General features: G+C 34.3%; 1 protein-coding gene across 1 annotated transcript in view; it reads right to left on the bottom strand.

The window, feature by feature from the left end:
• The window catches only part of cdh9 (cadherin 9, type 2 (T1-cadherin)), a 99,319-nt gene that overhangs the window by 67,728 nt on the left and 15,317 nt on the right, over positions 1–16,274 (bottom strand). The window contains exons 2-3 of the mRNA XM_018094960.2: positions 12,878–13,149; positions 745–1,039 (exon numbers count right to left, since the gene is read on the bottom strand). Coding sequence (XP_017950449.1) covers positions 745–1,039; positions 12,878–13,114 — 532 coding nt within the window. The 5' untranslated portion in view covers positions 13,115–13,149. The remainder of the gene's footprint in view (positions 1–744; positions 1,040–12,877; positions 13,150–16,274) is intronic.

Below are 16,274 nucleotides of genomic sequence, written 5' to 3' on the forward strand. Positions count from 1 at the left end.
TCTTGCGTGGTTTTGTCTTTTTTTTCTATTTAAAAATCACAAAGTTTTCATGTACTGTAATTAGTATTCTTAACAATTTTAACAGTAAAACATACGATTCGTAAAAATGAAAAAAATAAAAACATTAGTAAATGGGCCAAACAATAAAACATGGAGAACTAGCATGGGTCCAGTAATAAGGAAAAAGTGTGACATTAGGCTAGAAAACTTACTGCTGTTCTCAAACCAATAGATAAATATCTCAATAGATCAAATGTTCGCTGAGCTGAATCATAGACTGTATATTTCATTTTTTGTGTCAAGACCCACCAGATTTTTCAGTAAGTTTTTCATAACTAACAATCTAGTCTTTTTAATTACACCCCCAGTCTAAAATGTTTAGTATGCCTAATAAGCATAATCAAAAACAATACTTTACACATAATTATGAAGATAGAACAATTAGTTTCCATTTAAAAAAAAAAAATTGATTACTACATGATACATGAGTAACATCAACCTGTAGGACAACGAACCCCATTTCCTGCATATGTTCATTCAGTAGATATTATTTCTATACAGTAGAGAACACTCCTATTATGCACAAGTATTTATTATCTTCCTAATGCATATGAAATTCCCAACATGCACACTTTCATCGTTATTTGTGCATATGAAAAAGAAACTCAAAACATTTTGTAGAACCCTCCATACTGGAAAAAAAATTATTTTTAATTCTGTCCCAGAATATCATTCTGTACTTACCCACTTCAGACATTTCAGGAACACTTGCATAATAAACATCCTTTGTAAACTTTGGTTCATTATCATTAATGTCATGTATTTTTATGACAAACTGAGACTCAGGTTCCACTTGTTTTCCAGTCTTTCTATCTATTGCCATAGCACGTAACACATACATTGACTTTTCTTCTCTATCCAGTCTTTTTGCAGCTTGGATATCGCCAGTATTTTCATCAATAATGAATACACTACCAGCTCCATCTCCAGACAGTATGTACTTTAAATTTCCTTCACCCTTGTCATGGTCAGTATGTAACTAAAAAGAGAAAAAATAGAAACAAGAAAACATCTTAGAATCTATTTATTAGAATACAGCAATATCTGCCCAGAAAAAAAATCTTCCTTCACTAAATCATCTTCTAAAATCTGGATCCATATGCAAAAAATTTAATAATCTATGACCAAAGATGCTGCAGATTCAATCCTTCTGGTCATCTCTATTTTTGTCCAGTTATAAAGTATCTGTCAGTTTGGCCAGTGATCAATCCGTCAAATACCTTAAATACTTTAAACATTGTTTTTGTATAGTACTTATATGGTCACCTTTAGTGACCATTTAAGTACTATACAAAAACAAACTGTAGAATTTTAGGATGAGTTTATAAAAGGGCCAAAGAGACAAAATCATTTAGTGACTGCACTGCTTTGTTAACTTTTATTTGCTTTAAAACAAATGGATCTGTACAGAGGTACATGTTGCAAATGAATATGTACAACATGTTCACATTTGTAAAACAGATGGCATTGCTGATTGGCAGATTCAATAGACACTGTTAACTTGCACAACGTGATAATCTGCACTATTAAAAAAGGTGTGCATTATCTCAATCGGCAACATATAGACAGAGGTAATAAATGCAAGATCTCCAAATATGAACAATATACTATATCTATGATTTATAATTAAGAAATAGATTTGAAACTGAATAAGAGATAGTACAATGTGGAGTAAAACCTAAATGAGAAAATTACCACTGCAATCTGTTTATAATAACTGTTCTTCATGATGCAATGAAATCTTTTGGCACCAAAGCTTCAAAATCTGGCAAGCACCATTGGCATATAAATCATATAACATTTTAAATATATTCTAACCTAGTTTTAGCTCTTTTTGTTAGATTTTTTTTTATTAAAGTATATGAATGCAATATTGAAATAGTCACATTAAATGTTATTCCAAAATGGCTACCAGTCACATTTTAACGTGACAATATTAACTGACAGTATCAGTAAGCTAAAGTGTCCATTGAGACCAGTTTTCTAAGTTATTAAAAACAAAATAAAAGAAAGGCAACATTTAAAATGCAAATATCTTCATTTAATAAAACTGAAAAGGCTAAAGGGCTACTTTAAAAGAGTAAGTGCTTTTTGTCCACAATTACAGCATAGTTGCAGCTGTGAGGTGGTGATTTGGCTGATGCAATTGTGCCCAGTGCACTAAAGAAAATGCAGTTGGACATGAACTTTATCACAAATTGGACACAATTAAGCCAAAATCATGGTATTGCTTACTATCAAAATGACATCTGCATCTTAATTTTGCCTTTGAGGTTGTGTTAGCTCCAGGGTTTCCCTGCATCTGTAGGCACACGTGATAATTTTGGAACAGGAGGCAGAATAGGGGTAGTGGCATTGAGGACTATTTTTAAGGAGCCCATTTTATATCCTCGTCTAATTTATCAGCCTACAATATATCGGGGTCATTTATGACAAGCAATTGCAGCCACATAATTTTGGCAGCCCAAAAAGTGCCATTTATTAAAGGTTCTTGTAACAAAAGGGCATTACTTTCACGTCCTTTGTGCATGGAGCCAGTGCTTTCACCCAACCTCATGTTCTGAATATTGTGAATGTGTGTTCATTTTTGCAGATGAACTTTGGAGTTACTGCCACCTCCGGAGAAGGTGGTAGCTCCAGGCTTCCTTCAGTGTCCTGTGTAAATGAATGCAGTAAAGTTGTGCCTAAACAATCATCAGATGTAATTTTACATTTTGCACAGTGCACTTGGGGCAACTTATATACTCGTTATATGGCTTATATGAGCCTCTTATTCAGAGCTGCTATGTGGGATGGGACAACAGGGATTAAGCAACAAAATATATATCTATATTTTTTTATAAAGGCTATTCCTATAATGTATTAATTCAGATACATAATTTTTCATTAATAGTATATATTTATTTGCTAAGTTTATAAATAGTAAAACAATTTGTACCACCTGGTTTATTTAAAAATATAATAATTATTGTCATATGTGTACTTTATTTGAGGCCAGAGACTTTTTCTGCCTTCCTCAATTAGCAGGGAAAAAAACCACATATTTTTCACTATGAGTTAAATTCTGTTCTAGTGCAGATTTGTAAAAAAAAATTCCAGCCCCTCTGGATCCTCTATGACACTAAAGTTGTAAGTGTGGAGTGGTGGTTAGCATAGTGGCTGCTGTCTCGAGCAGCAGCCCCAGAATTGGCACTGATCCACGTGTATAGAACTAACTATTGTTTTGATTCATGCATATAATAATATCTGTTAAAAGTATATCTAGTAAAAAATCTAATAAGTAAATCTAAAGCAACTGGACTTGTTAAGTAATCATTGTAGATGTTTCAGTACTCATTCGAACAGCTTCTTCAGTTCAACTGACTGGTATGAGAAGTCCTCGGCATATGTACTCTTCCACTAATCCAATCACAATGGCACTTTGTAAAGGTCCCCATACACGGGCATATAGTAGCTGCCGATATCGGTCCCTTGGACCGATTCGGCAGCTTATCTGCCCGTGTAGGGGCAGAACCGAGGGGCCTGGCTGACCGATATCTGGCCTGAAATTGGCCAGATATCGATCGGCCAGGTTAGAAAATCCAGTCAGATCGGGGACCGTATCAGCTTGTTGATGCGGTCCCCGAACCGACTGCCCCATTGCCGCGTTTAGAATTTCTCCTACATGCCCCCGATATCGCCCACCCGTAGGTGGGGATATCTGGTGAAGATCCGCTCGCTTGGCAACATCGCCAAGCGAGCGGATCTTATAGTGTATGGGGACCTTAACTCTTCAAAGAGGTGACATCTAAAACTCACAGAGGTGTAAATGCTGTGAAAGGATTACCAAAGTATCATGCAACTCATCGAAAGAGTGGGATTAGTGGAAGAGTACATATGCTGAGGACTTCCCTGCTGTTCGGATGAGTAGTGAAACGTCTTCAATGATTACTTAACAAGTCCAGTTGCTTTAGATTTATTTATACTAGATATACCATGACCTGGATGAATGAAAATCAATCATAGTCATATTGTTAAAAGTATAGTTATACTTTGCGAAAGGAATATATAACCATGTAGCAATAGCACACAGCTTTTGTCTCTACTTTGGACTGGAAAGCTGGAAATTTACTAAGCATCCTGGGTAATGTACAGACCCACTTATTATGTGTAAAATTAAAAAGTATACAGTCCTAAATTTAAAATTAACCCCAGAAATGTTAATGCTGACAGACTAGTTACATTTCCAATGTTTACATAAGCTATAAGGGTCTTGGATGGGGGGAATAATGTTCTACTCAAAACAAGTAGAACCTAAAGTTTGAAGAAATCTCTCAATGACCACTTACTATAAGATTTACACTTCTCAAAGAAATAATTTTTTATACACTTCTCAAAGAAATATTTGATATCAGATCAAGATCGCCGGTGGGATGGCATACACGGCGGCGTGATTTCAGTGAAATCGTGCAAGTTGCCTCGAGAGGAAACTTTCGCAATTTCAGTGAAATCACGCCGCCGCGTATGCCATCCCACCGGCGATTTACATTTTCGCCGGTGGGATGGCAATCCGGGGAGATTAGTCGCCTGAGACACAGGAGATTTGTCGCGGGCGACTAATCTCCCCATGTGCCAGAGCCCTTAATGCTACCAGCTGACTGCTTGCTATGAGTGACTTAATCTGTACCAAGCACCAAATATTTTATTGAACTTTATCTGAGACTTAAATAACACAAAACATGTTAGAAACTGCTAGGTTTAATGCATTACATTTCTAAATAACATACTGGGACCCATTATTTAAACCACAAATTTTCGCTAATTAGAAGCACGATTGGAAAAAATTCAGAGTAACCACGATAATTTCTGATGTGCAAAAAATTGGGCATTAATCACAGGCTACTACTATGAGGTACAGTAGAATTCCCTGGATTTGTTAGGCTGTCATTCATGGATGGATCCATTTAAAACTTTGACATAGGTTTTAACATTACAGCAAAATATTTATTGATTTATTTTTGTCTACATCACATCTGGTAAGGGAATACAGTAGAGCACTAAATGAGCTACTGCATAACTTCTCTTCTGGCATGCAGCAATTATCAAGTCTTCCAGCTGCTTAATGCTGCCACGCACAATCTGCTTAAGGTTCCTGTTTACACTGATAATTTCTAATTTTGGAAAGTGTCACTACATACCTTGAACAATCATACCATTGCACTTAAAAAAGCTGCCAATGAAATCCATCATTTTGCTAGATAGACACACCACAATTTAAAAGTAATTATTTGTGAATGTAAAGCATTTTTCGACCTATAAATATATACAGTGCATTGGGATTGCTATGACATTTCAATCAAAATGATTACTGCTGAATACAAATTCCATTATCAGACTATATCCTATGATTTCACTTGACAGCAAGTCTGTTTAAATGTTTTTTTTTTTTTCATGCTAACATTTATTTAGAGTTGAAGTTGCCCCTTTTTCTAAAAGAAAAAACTCACAGTATTACCTTTCTTATATATTAAAAAGAAGTAATGTATTATTATTTCCAACCAGGTGACAACCAGGGATTGGGGAGAGGGCATTGTATACCAATTTACAGTCCCTTAACTTAAACTTGCTTTTAAGATGCAAATTGACCATAACCCTGGATACACTGTATAGCAAAGGGCTTAACATAACTAAGGAAGGAAGAACTGCAAGTAATATAATATGCTTCCTGTACATGTTTCTGATCTCACCATGTATGTATTTTTTAATAGTAATGGCTTAGTAAAAAATTACATGTAACCTCATGTGTATCACATGCTGATTCTTAAATACAGAATCTGTTAAGAAATGCCTCTAGAGCTTGCAATGAGCTTGTACATATTTTTTTATTCCTTTGAAATTCACTTTTATTTATACAAAATTGCCTGCTAGTCTTTGGGTGGGCAAATTACTTTCATTTTTTTAGTTTCTTGTTGCAATGATTTGATGCATTTATGTATGTACAGTATGTATGTATGCATATATAATTACACTCCTCTTGGTTTATTTCTCCCAGATTTATCATATGTATCTAATGCTGCATGCATGTTCAGGCTTGCATATAATTTCATTATTCTTGTGTTATCTAGCAAAAGGCTTCATTATCCTTACCTTCTGTATAGTTATAATCCTCTTACATTAGAAAACCCCCAAAAAACTGATGGCTGAAATGATGTATGATGTATCTGAAAACAGATGATATTGGATCTCTCTAGACATCTGACACAGTTAACAGTCATAATTTTTGGTTCTAGATTACAAGAATGGTGCCATAATACTGTATATGTAAAAAAATTATGGCAAGAAAATCCAGCAGAATTTTTTCCAATATTTTTTTTTATCCACTACTAAGCAATAGCTAATTAGTCCCCCCCCCCCCAATCTAGAATAATCTAGAACTAGGTTACACCCATGACTCCAATGCATTTGGTGCTAGAAAAAAATTGATTCCATTGCATTTGACGTAAGAAAAAACACAGAAAAAAAGTCAATTGACTTTGAATTTAAAATTGAAATTTTCTGAAAAGCAAAATGGAGCAGTTGTACTCATCACCATTTGCCATTAATATTGATAGAAACCATTAATGTACTGGTTTATTAAAATTATACAGAAAAAAGAAATTCATTTAAAACATTACATTTTTTTGCATTAGTACTTATTTGTAGCAGTGCAAAAAGTTACTTTTATAGGAGGACTATACCCCCAGGCGATAAAAGCCCCATTAACTATCACTGCCTTAACCTGCCTCAGTTCTCCCTTATCGCATAGTTTGTAGTAAAAACTGGCCCTATCGCTAAACCCAAGCTATAAAAGCAGAGTAGCACAGCAGTGTACCTGGCCAACGTCTTCTTAGCAACTAAAGACCCTTCGGGTCTAACCATCATAGTTAGACATAGTTAACAGACATAGTTACATAGGGTTAAAAAAAAGACCACTCAAGTGCAACCCTTCCAAGTAAACGCAGCACACACAACCTATACTTACCAATCTATACCAACACATACATAAACATAAACTATATATAAACTATATATATATACAAACATTAATACTAACAGAATCTGCCATTACAACATCACTAGGAAGGGCATCCCACAACCTCACTGCCCACTAAAAAAGAACACCTACGCTGCTTCAAATGGAAGCTTTGTTCCTCTAATCTAGGAAGGGGGCAGTGAGGGGGGTGCAGGGTTCGTATTGGCGGGGATACATGAGACCCAAGGGACAGATGAAAATAAAGAAACATATCAAAGAAGAGTTTATACCAATTCTTATTTGTATATTGCAGGAAATAATACTGTTGTGTAGATGTCTAGTTTTTAATACAAATTGTAAGAATAAAATGGCTCATACTGTCAAAATTATGCCACAGGGCTGCATGAAACCAAAGGTATATCAATTCTATAGAATAAGTATTGAAAATTTCTCACATATGTTCTAGGTCCTTTAGTTATATTACTGTCAGGAGCGCTTTGATTAGGAGTGCTTCATTCTAAAAATGGTGGCACCCATGGTTGCAGGATGGCACTGATGCATCATGTGGTGGTGCACTGCCGCATGACATCTTTACATCGTAGTGGTGTGAAAATTCAAAATAAAAAGATGCTGAAGACCCGGGTTCAATGCCTGAATATAAGTCTTTCTCTGTGAAGTACCTGGGTCTGCCTGAATTGGTGTTTGATCTTCAGGTTTACTGACTTCCTGCTTTGATTTGGATTGATTGCTGCCAACTTTTGCCTGAATATGACCTTGAGCTTTCCTAATCTTTTCCTAAGCTCAATGCAGTTTACTGTATAGTGATGAGCTATATAGATTTTCTCCAGACATGGATTAGCTGAGAAATTCTGCATTTCTCCACCAGTGAATATTTTCATGAAACCACAGCAAAATTTTGCACAAACATTTTTCCTGCACAAAAAAACATGAAAAAAGGTGTGGGGAAAAAATGCAGTGGGAAAATAACACCATGAAAAAACACCACTGGCTCCAATATGTTCAGCACAAAATAAGCTGCAAAAATGCCTAATTTATATTTAAAAATGTATATGGTTTTATGACAGATTTGCTCTAAACTTGTATAGGCTATTTTTAGTTGGGTGTAGGGAAGGAGGATGAAATGTCTATGATCTTGAGTGTTGGAAGATTAAGCAATTTAATTTGGCCTGCATGTGACTGCTGTACCTAGTAATTCTCACCAAAGCCCTGTATAGTTATGCACATAATGCTAGCCATTATTAATATTACATTTTTGTTACTCTGCCTTAGAATTCCTTACACACAAGACACCATAGGAGTATACAAAACAGTTTCACATACAAGGATGTCATGTCAAATTTTAGCTTTGCTCCATTCAAAGCATTTTAGCACTTTAAGACAACATCTCTTAGCTTTTAATTACTCTTAAAAGTCCCAGGCTATAAAACTAAAAAAATTAAACATTCCACAACAGTGTTGCTGAGCCATGGGTTACCCAAATGTTGCTGTAATAAAACTCTTGCCATATGTACATTTGTATTCCAGGCTTATTGGCACACATAATGCTTCTGTGAGTCCTACTGTATGTTCTATGTATACACCTGGCCCCTTTGTAATTGTTCATGTGATCAATTGTCCATGTCATTATACACATTTTTCCAGCTGTGAATATTGAAACAGCAGTATGTCCACCTTTCTGATGTTTTTATCACAGTATAATATTGTCAAGCCAAAATTGTGCAGTATTCTTCCCACTTAACAAAGGGATGTTAGGTGGGAAGTGCTTATAGGCAGAATCCTTTTGCACCTGTAATCAAATTTGGACTGCCTACTGTGATGAGATGGCATCTGTATTAGAATATCAAACTTTATCTAAAAGGAAAAGTTCACTATAAATGCCCAACAGAGTAACTTATTTTATTAGACCCTATATAGTCTTTCTGAATGCCCCCAGCCCTCCTAATCCCTTCCTCTCCCCTCCCATTCTTTTTTTTCTTTATCTTTCCTATTACTTCCATAGATGGGTCTCAATAGAATATATATAAAGTCAGCTAAAATATAAATGCTTGGTAAGTCTTTTTCAATAAAAAAAACTTGTAAAAAAATATTAAAAGGATAAGCTACTTTATGGCTTCCAATATAGTGAGCTTATGTAAAACTTGCATTGTTAGATGGTTTAATTAATTCATATAACAGCATTTTTTTTTATCAGCCTCTTTTCTGCATTTGTTTGTAACTAAATGCAGTCTAGATGTAAGAAGGTTACTTCTGTATTCATGCAGTGCTTTCATTCAGCCAACTAAATTCCAATTGCGGATTTTATTGTTTGAACATTAGCCTTATTGGCTATACAAAGTGATGAACACGTTTAATTTTCAACTTAGTTGTGACACAGAAACTGTAATGATTCTCACTGCAATGCTTTTATAGTTGACTTCATATGTGCATTCATTTATCATTGTAGCTTGGTCAGCTGTTTGCTTTTAAACTATTATAGACATTTTACCTCCTGAGGTTTGCAATCATTCAGCCACTGAAGAAAAAGCTAATTAAAAGGGAAACATAGTTGCTAGTCATAACTTGCAGAAGCATTCAAAATCACTATTATCATTGAAACATCTCTTTTTCTTGCCCTGCTGCTTTGCCCTTTATAGTCTTTTAGAGTGGAACAGTTATTAAGTCACATAAATATTGTCTTCATAAAAGGAGCATAGCTTATTCATAGAATTGGTCCTATAAATCACAGTCTTTTTGATGAAAGGCTGAATAATATGTTGTGGATCACTAATACAATCTGATTACTAAATAGAATTTTATTTACATGTTCCTATGTTGGCTATAATGCTAAACCCAATCAAACTGACCGTATTAATATACTAGACCTGAAAGTATAGGTTGCAGTGCTTATTAAATCCTTCACAATATTTCAAAATCTTTTCAGGGCATTTAAAGGATGATTGTATTGATTTATTATTAATGGCACAATTGTACTGTTCAGGAGAGTTTACAGTAATCTTGTTTGTGAAGAGAAGTGCTGATAGCATCCATCACTGAATTCATGAGGCACAGCAGTTAATCTGCTTATGAGTATTGCTGTGTGAGAGGTTGTGTAACCCAGTATGACATCAATCTATTGCACTTGGGAAAAAATATATTGCATTATACCAAACACACATATGAATCTTGATCAAAATTAATCACTAAAATCAGAAGAGAGAGACCATGAAAATATATAATTAATGAATTATAATTACTAATAATAAGACTGACCCCTAACTAAGTACAAGCAGATGGCCAGGCACACTATCACCAAAACAATTAGAAAAATGTTTATTTATGTGAAGTTTATTAGTGAGTACCCCTCACCACAATAATCATAATATTCAATATGGGGAGCGCCCCCCCCCCCCCATTTTTATACATACACTCACTATATAAAACACAAGTAAGATACTGGAGATGCTTCAACACAAGCAATCTCAAAAATAATTGCTTAATTATTTGCTCATTAATAAAAGCAGACAGGCACCAAATTAAACATACCTTAGGTGTTAATGCAGTCTAGTTTAGTACTATTCAAAAAACACCTGAATGTAGCATTGTCTTTTGCTTAGGTGCATGCAAATAGTTAATCAACTCCAACCATTGTTGTGATGTAATATTTGGTTGCTTTAGTGGGGTTTTGTTTCTTGTATATAGAGCCTATTGGACCACCAAGGTCATACTTTTGTGTCCGTTAATCATTATAGTATCATGATTTCCAGTGGGTCATGCTTGCAACTGTCCACCTGCTACTGTATATAACTTATTACTGCTTGCTGGGGTCCCGACTGTGGTGAATTTTACCTTTAGCCGCTAGAGGGCTTCAGTTGACATTAAGGGGCAGATTTATTAAAATGTGAGATTAGAGATTAGAGAAAAAATCACGCACTTTCTATTTATTCCTATAGGATTTTTAAAAGTGTATTTATTAAATGGTGAAATCTAACATTCATCAATTGATAAATGCAGTTCTAAAAATCCATTAGAAATGAATAGAAAGTGCAGGATTTTTTTCTGTGGTGAGCTCCAATCTCTCACTTTGATAAGTTTCTCTGTTGGTTGGTGACTGTATGGCAGGAACTAAAAAACAGCCATAAAGGCACAGTCACTGAATAAAGCCTGAAGTTCTGATGAGTGTGAGTTTACAGAATAACACACCTGCATAGTTCGTCTCTGGCCACATTTTCCATATGCCAACCAACACTCGTTTTGCAATCACATAATAATAATACAACATTTTCAGACGAATGCCATTGCATTATTGTACACTTATAATTTTGCAGCAGTTGACAGAATTCCCACCCCCCCACCAATTAATGGGTAAAACATAAATCACTGTTCCCATTGTGGTTAAAGGGGAAGTTCACTCAATAAAATTTGTATTTGATCATAGGCAACTTTCCTATACACTTTGCAAGATACATAAATTCAAAAGTTATTGGCAAATATAATTGCTGCTGAAAGCAGTTTTAGGCTATAAGTTTTGTGCTAATCAATCCGCATTTAACATTGTGTTTTAGTGTAAATCATTATACACCACTTTATACTATAAATGCAATGTATTTTAAATACGATGAAATATGATTTTGATCATAGTGATTGTTACTCATTTATCTGGAATCTGTTGCTAAAATGTTTTTAAAGCATCAAAAACAATATGATTTCTACCAAAGATCTTTTATTGAACTGAGAAGAAATGCTGAACAAATGAACATTGTGGGAGTGGTTATAATTTAGTGGATAAATATTACAGAATAAAAACTTTTCCAACATGGATTTGACAATTTATGCTCATAAATTTATGCTCATGCTGGAACATTTTTTCCCCAGATGTTATTTGCATCAATGAGAAAGATTTGAGAGAAGTGATAGTGGTCAGCGCTGCTTCTGAGCACCAGCAGGTACTAACACCCAACAGATCACAATATAGTTCAATTGCTAAAATTGACCAAACACATTTTGACAAACTGACCAAGGTGTAAGGTTCAGTATATGTTCCTGACAGTCAAGAAGGTTTTAGTAAATGGGAAAATATAACATTAATTGAAATGCTAAAGGATTCGACATTTGGTTAAATAAGTCCCATGATATTGATTCGTATTAAATCTTTGTGAACTAAGGGTCAGATTTATCAAATGTGAGTCTAGAGCTTAATAAATAAAAACTCACAAATATTCTATTCTTTCCTATGGGATTTTTAGAAGTGTAGTTATCATTGAGTGAAAGTTAGAACTCACCATTTGATAAATACACTTCTAAAAGTCCCATAGTAATGAATAGAACATTGGTGAGTTTTTCTTTATTAAGCTTTAAATTGACATTTTGATAAATCTGCCCCTAAATGAACATATATACTATGGGCCCATTTCCAAAAATCAAAGTTTTTGGGGTTAAAACGAGATATGGTAAAAATTTGGAATAACCACAATAATTTCTGATGTTCTAAAATGTCATGAAAATGCTTTTATCTGTTGTATGAAAATATCAAAATCACATTCCGAAAATTATGATATTTATGTACTGAAAAGTTTGTTAAACCACGAAAACCTTTCTGGCTTTGAAGCCTTTAATGTCTGGTTTTGGAAGCCTTCCATAGGACTCAATGGCACTCGACAGTCCTGATGAAAGTTTAACAAAAGCTTTAATGATTTCCGAAAAGTTCATAGTCTTTGTACAAAGTACGATTTTTTTGTGAAACTTTAACAAATACCATGAAAAAGTCATGGAATTTTTACAAACTTTTCGCATACATTCCGAAATGTTCTATAAGTTAGAAAAACTCACCTTGCCTACATATTGTGTATCTGAACCTGTGTACTCTTCTAGTAAAAAAAATTGATTCCACATCCAGCCACGCTTGATACGATGTAAAATTTTTTTACCATCCCTATTTAATGATGTCTTCTTCTCAGCTGTTATGTGTTGTTGAAGCTTTTTCCCCACTGATGTTGTGTGCACCAAAAAAAATATATTGGCGCACATGATGAAATGTAAATTGTATAAAATCCTCATTGTTTGCATAAAATGTTTTCAAATGTTATGTTGAATGCTGTTTTCTGAAAGAGAGGGAAAACAGAAAATGCATTTCTTACAAATATTCAACAATTTCTTCCATTTAATATTAAAAGTAGACTATATCCTATAAATGCCACTTTTCAATAACTGAATATAATGTTATTAGCCACAGTTCCTTTACTAAGGATATAAAATTCCATCCTTAGACGTCTATGTCATTAGGAAGGGGTCTAATAAAAGGTGCAAAGTCTACTACAGGTCTAGTCACTTACAGCAACCTATTAGCTAACAGAATTACCTAGCCACCTTAAAAAAAAAACCAAAACATATTTTTTTGTTGGTATTGGTTACCTCACATGGGCAAACTTTGTGTCTTTTATTACATAAAGCACAAAACAATCCATAACTTTTTCTTGAAGGGCACCTTAACCTCTGCAAACATGTTCTACATGTCTTTAGTTCTTTAAAGTGAATGAGCAAAAAACATAATTACAGATGCAAGATAATTCACCAATAAAAATACTGCTTACCAGCACTATGTCAGTTATCTTGCTAACATGGTTCTACATCCTACAACAGAAAAACTCAAATTTATATGTATTTGCCAGGATGAAATTTTTTTTTATTCATCACAGAAGTGTAACAATAAGGGTCCCAGAAGACCATTTACTGATTGTATATTTTCATTATAAGTATTAGTATTATAGTGGGCGCCTTAGAGGTTTTTACATTTTGTATCAGAAAAGAATAAGAACAATAATTTTCAGACACGATTCCTACAACATGCTTTTTTCAGATTTAGGAGCAGGTTTTATTAATAGAAGATATTCTCTGAAGCAGCCAATTTTCTGAGTCTATTAGCAACATGTATCATTTTCTGAATATATTAGCATGGTAGCTTAGCATATTTATGAACTAGCACACAGTGTTAGTGCAAATGAATTTGCCATATAAAATGTCTTAACAGACACTTACATTTATTTTTTGTGGCAACTATGTGTGAACTAAGTGGTCATTTTTAATTTTAGTTGTATGGAGTACATGATGTAGCAAGTGCCTTACAGCTTCCCAAGAGGCAGGTAAATTAGTAATCACCAAATTAAAACAAAAGTTTGAATTAATGTGCAATTCCGTTTTAAAGATACTACATATGTTTGTGGATGACCTGGTTATATTCCGGCTGCTGGACATTCATTAAGGTCTTTGCCTACCAATAGCTTGGCCCTTTCTAGACTACATACTTCAGTGATGCCTAAATCAACAGTATTTCTAAATCCATTATCAGAACTGGACCAGAATAGTGTGCTACTGCCTGCCTGCCTGCCACAGCCCAGCTGATACAATCCTTTTTTAGACGGTCTCCAACACCTAAGTGTTGGAGACCACTAAAAATTATGTTCTTTGCCATACATACCCTTAACATTTGATTACATTTTAAAAATAAGGAGCACTTCCACAAATGCCCTTAACAATTCATCATAGATCCACTAAGTTCATAGGGGATCATTTGTGTTGTTTTCTTAAATCAAATTCTGAAGGGGGGTTATGTAATAAAAGGCACTAAAAAGTCTACACAGGGACAATAACTCATAGCAACCAGTCAGCAAGTTGAATTTAGCTGTTTAAAAGCAAAGATCTTATTAGTTGCTATAGGTTACTGCTACTAGGCAAACTTAGTTCCTTGTATTATATATTGGGGTTATTCCCTTCTTGCAACCGCTAGAGCTCTTGCCCATGGGCATTTTTATTTACTTATTTATTGTACATTTGAAGTGATGCTGGTTTGCATGCACCTAAATGCATTAGCTAATTTATTCCATTGTATTATGTCTGTTTGTACTCATATGCATTCAGAACGCCATTTTATTGCAGTCACATTTCATTGTGTTTTTTTAAATGCAACATGCTGCATATGTTTGTGCTTGATTTGTGTTCATAAGACAATAGAATAAAGGGATGTGTAATGCAAAAACATGCAATATGTTGCATTTAAAAAAGCAATATATAAATGTTTACATACCCAGCATATATCTGTGCATAAGAGAAAGAATGCACACTCAGCAAACACACTCATTAAAGAAAAAACAACTGCACGATTATACACAATTGCACTATTATACACATTCAGATTCACTCAGTTTGGTGGAGCATGCAAAGCAAACCAGAGCATGGCTACACTCCATTAACATGTTCTAAGGAAATAACTAATATCTGAGCCAGACTAGTATACAAAGTAAAATTCAAAATAAATGTCCAAGGTTGCTTTAAAGTCATTGCCTACATAGATGCAAACCAATTTGCTGCTTGTGCTTTCTCATGTATAAAGCAAAAAGCCATACTAGCACTCAATGGTATACTGCATGTGTCATTATTACATGGAGGGAGGTGGGAATTGGGAATAAAACAGAACACAAAACCAGAAATATTAACAGAATGAACCACATCATAGAAAAAAGTGTTTTTTATTATTGCAGCATTTTTGATATTTAAAAGCATGTGGGGGTTTTGATTTCTATAAAAAGAGATTTTTCAATAAAATATTCCCATTTATTTTTGCTTCAGTAAGAAAATCTATAAACAGAGTGAAATTCAGACCGCTGACAGTAGAAAGAATCTGACATATTTATTTCTGACTATAAAAGACAAGCATATAACACTCATTACAGGAAGAGGGATATGTGCTGCATCTCAAAGTAAAATATTAATATATCCTCATATAACATCTATCATTCATTAAAGCAAATGTGAATGTGCTTAAAATATGCACATGCCTAAGTGCTTCCATATCAAAAGCAAGGGGCTTACTGTATAGCTTTGTGGGTGAAAGGTAGTGGAAAAGATGAAAATGTGACACAGGTGAACCTGCATTTTGTTTGTTTTTTTTTTTGTTTTGTTTTAGTTCTTCCATCAAAAATTTAGGTTAACCAACAAATGATGCTCCATGTAAAAAATAAATAAATAAAAGAATAACAGCAATAACAATAAGAGACAGTGAGAACATTGTTTTTTTTAAAGCCAAATATGGTAACACTACCTAATATACTTAAGGGGTCATTTAATAAGCCCCTGGGCAGAAGTACAAGAATGCAGGGAAGGGAATGCTTCTGTCTTCACTTTGAGGTAGATATATATTTTAGCACAGGGTGCATAGTGCAACACTGGCAGA

The sequence above is a fragment of the Xenopus tropicalis genome, chromosome 6, assembly GCF_000004195.4.
Source record: "Xenopus tropicalis strain Nigerian chromosome 6, UCB_Xtro_10.0, whole genome shotgun sequence".
Lineage (NCBI taxonomy): Eukaryota > Metazoa > Chordata > Amphibia > Anura > Pipidae > Xenopus > Xenopus tropicalis.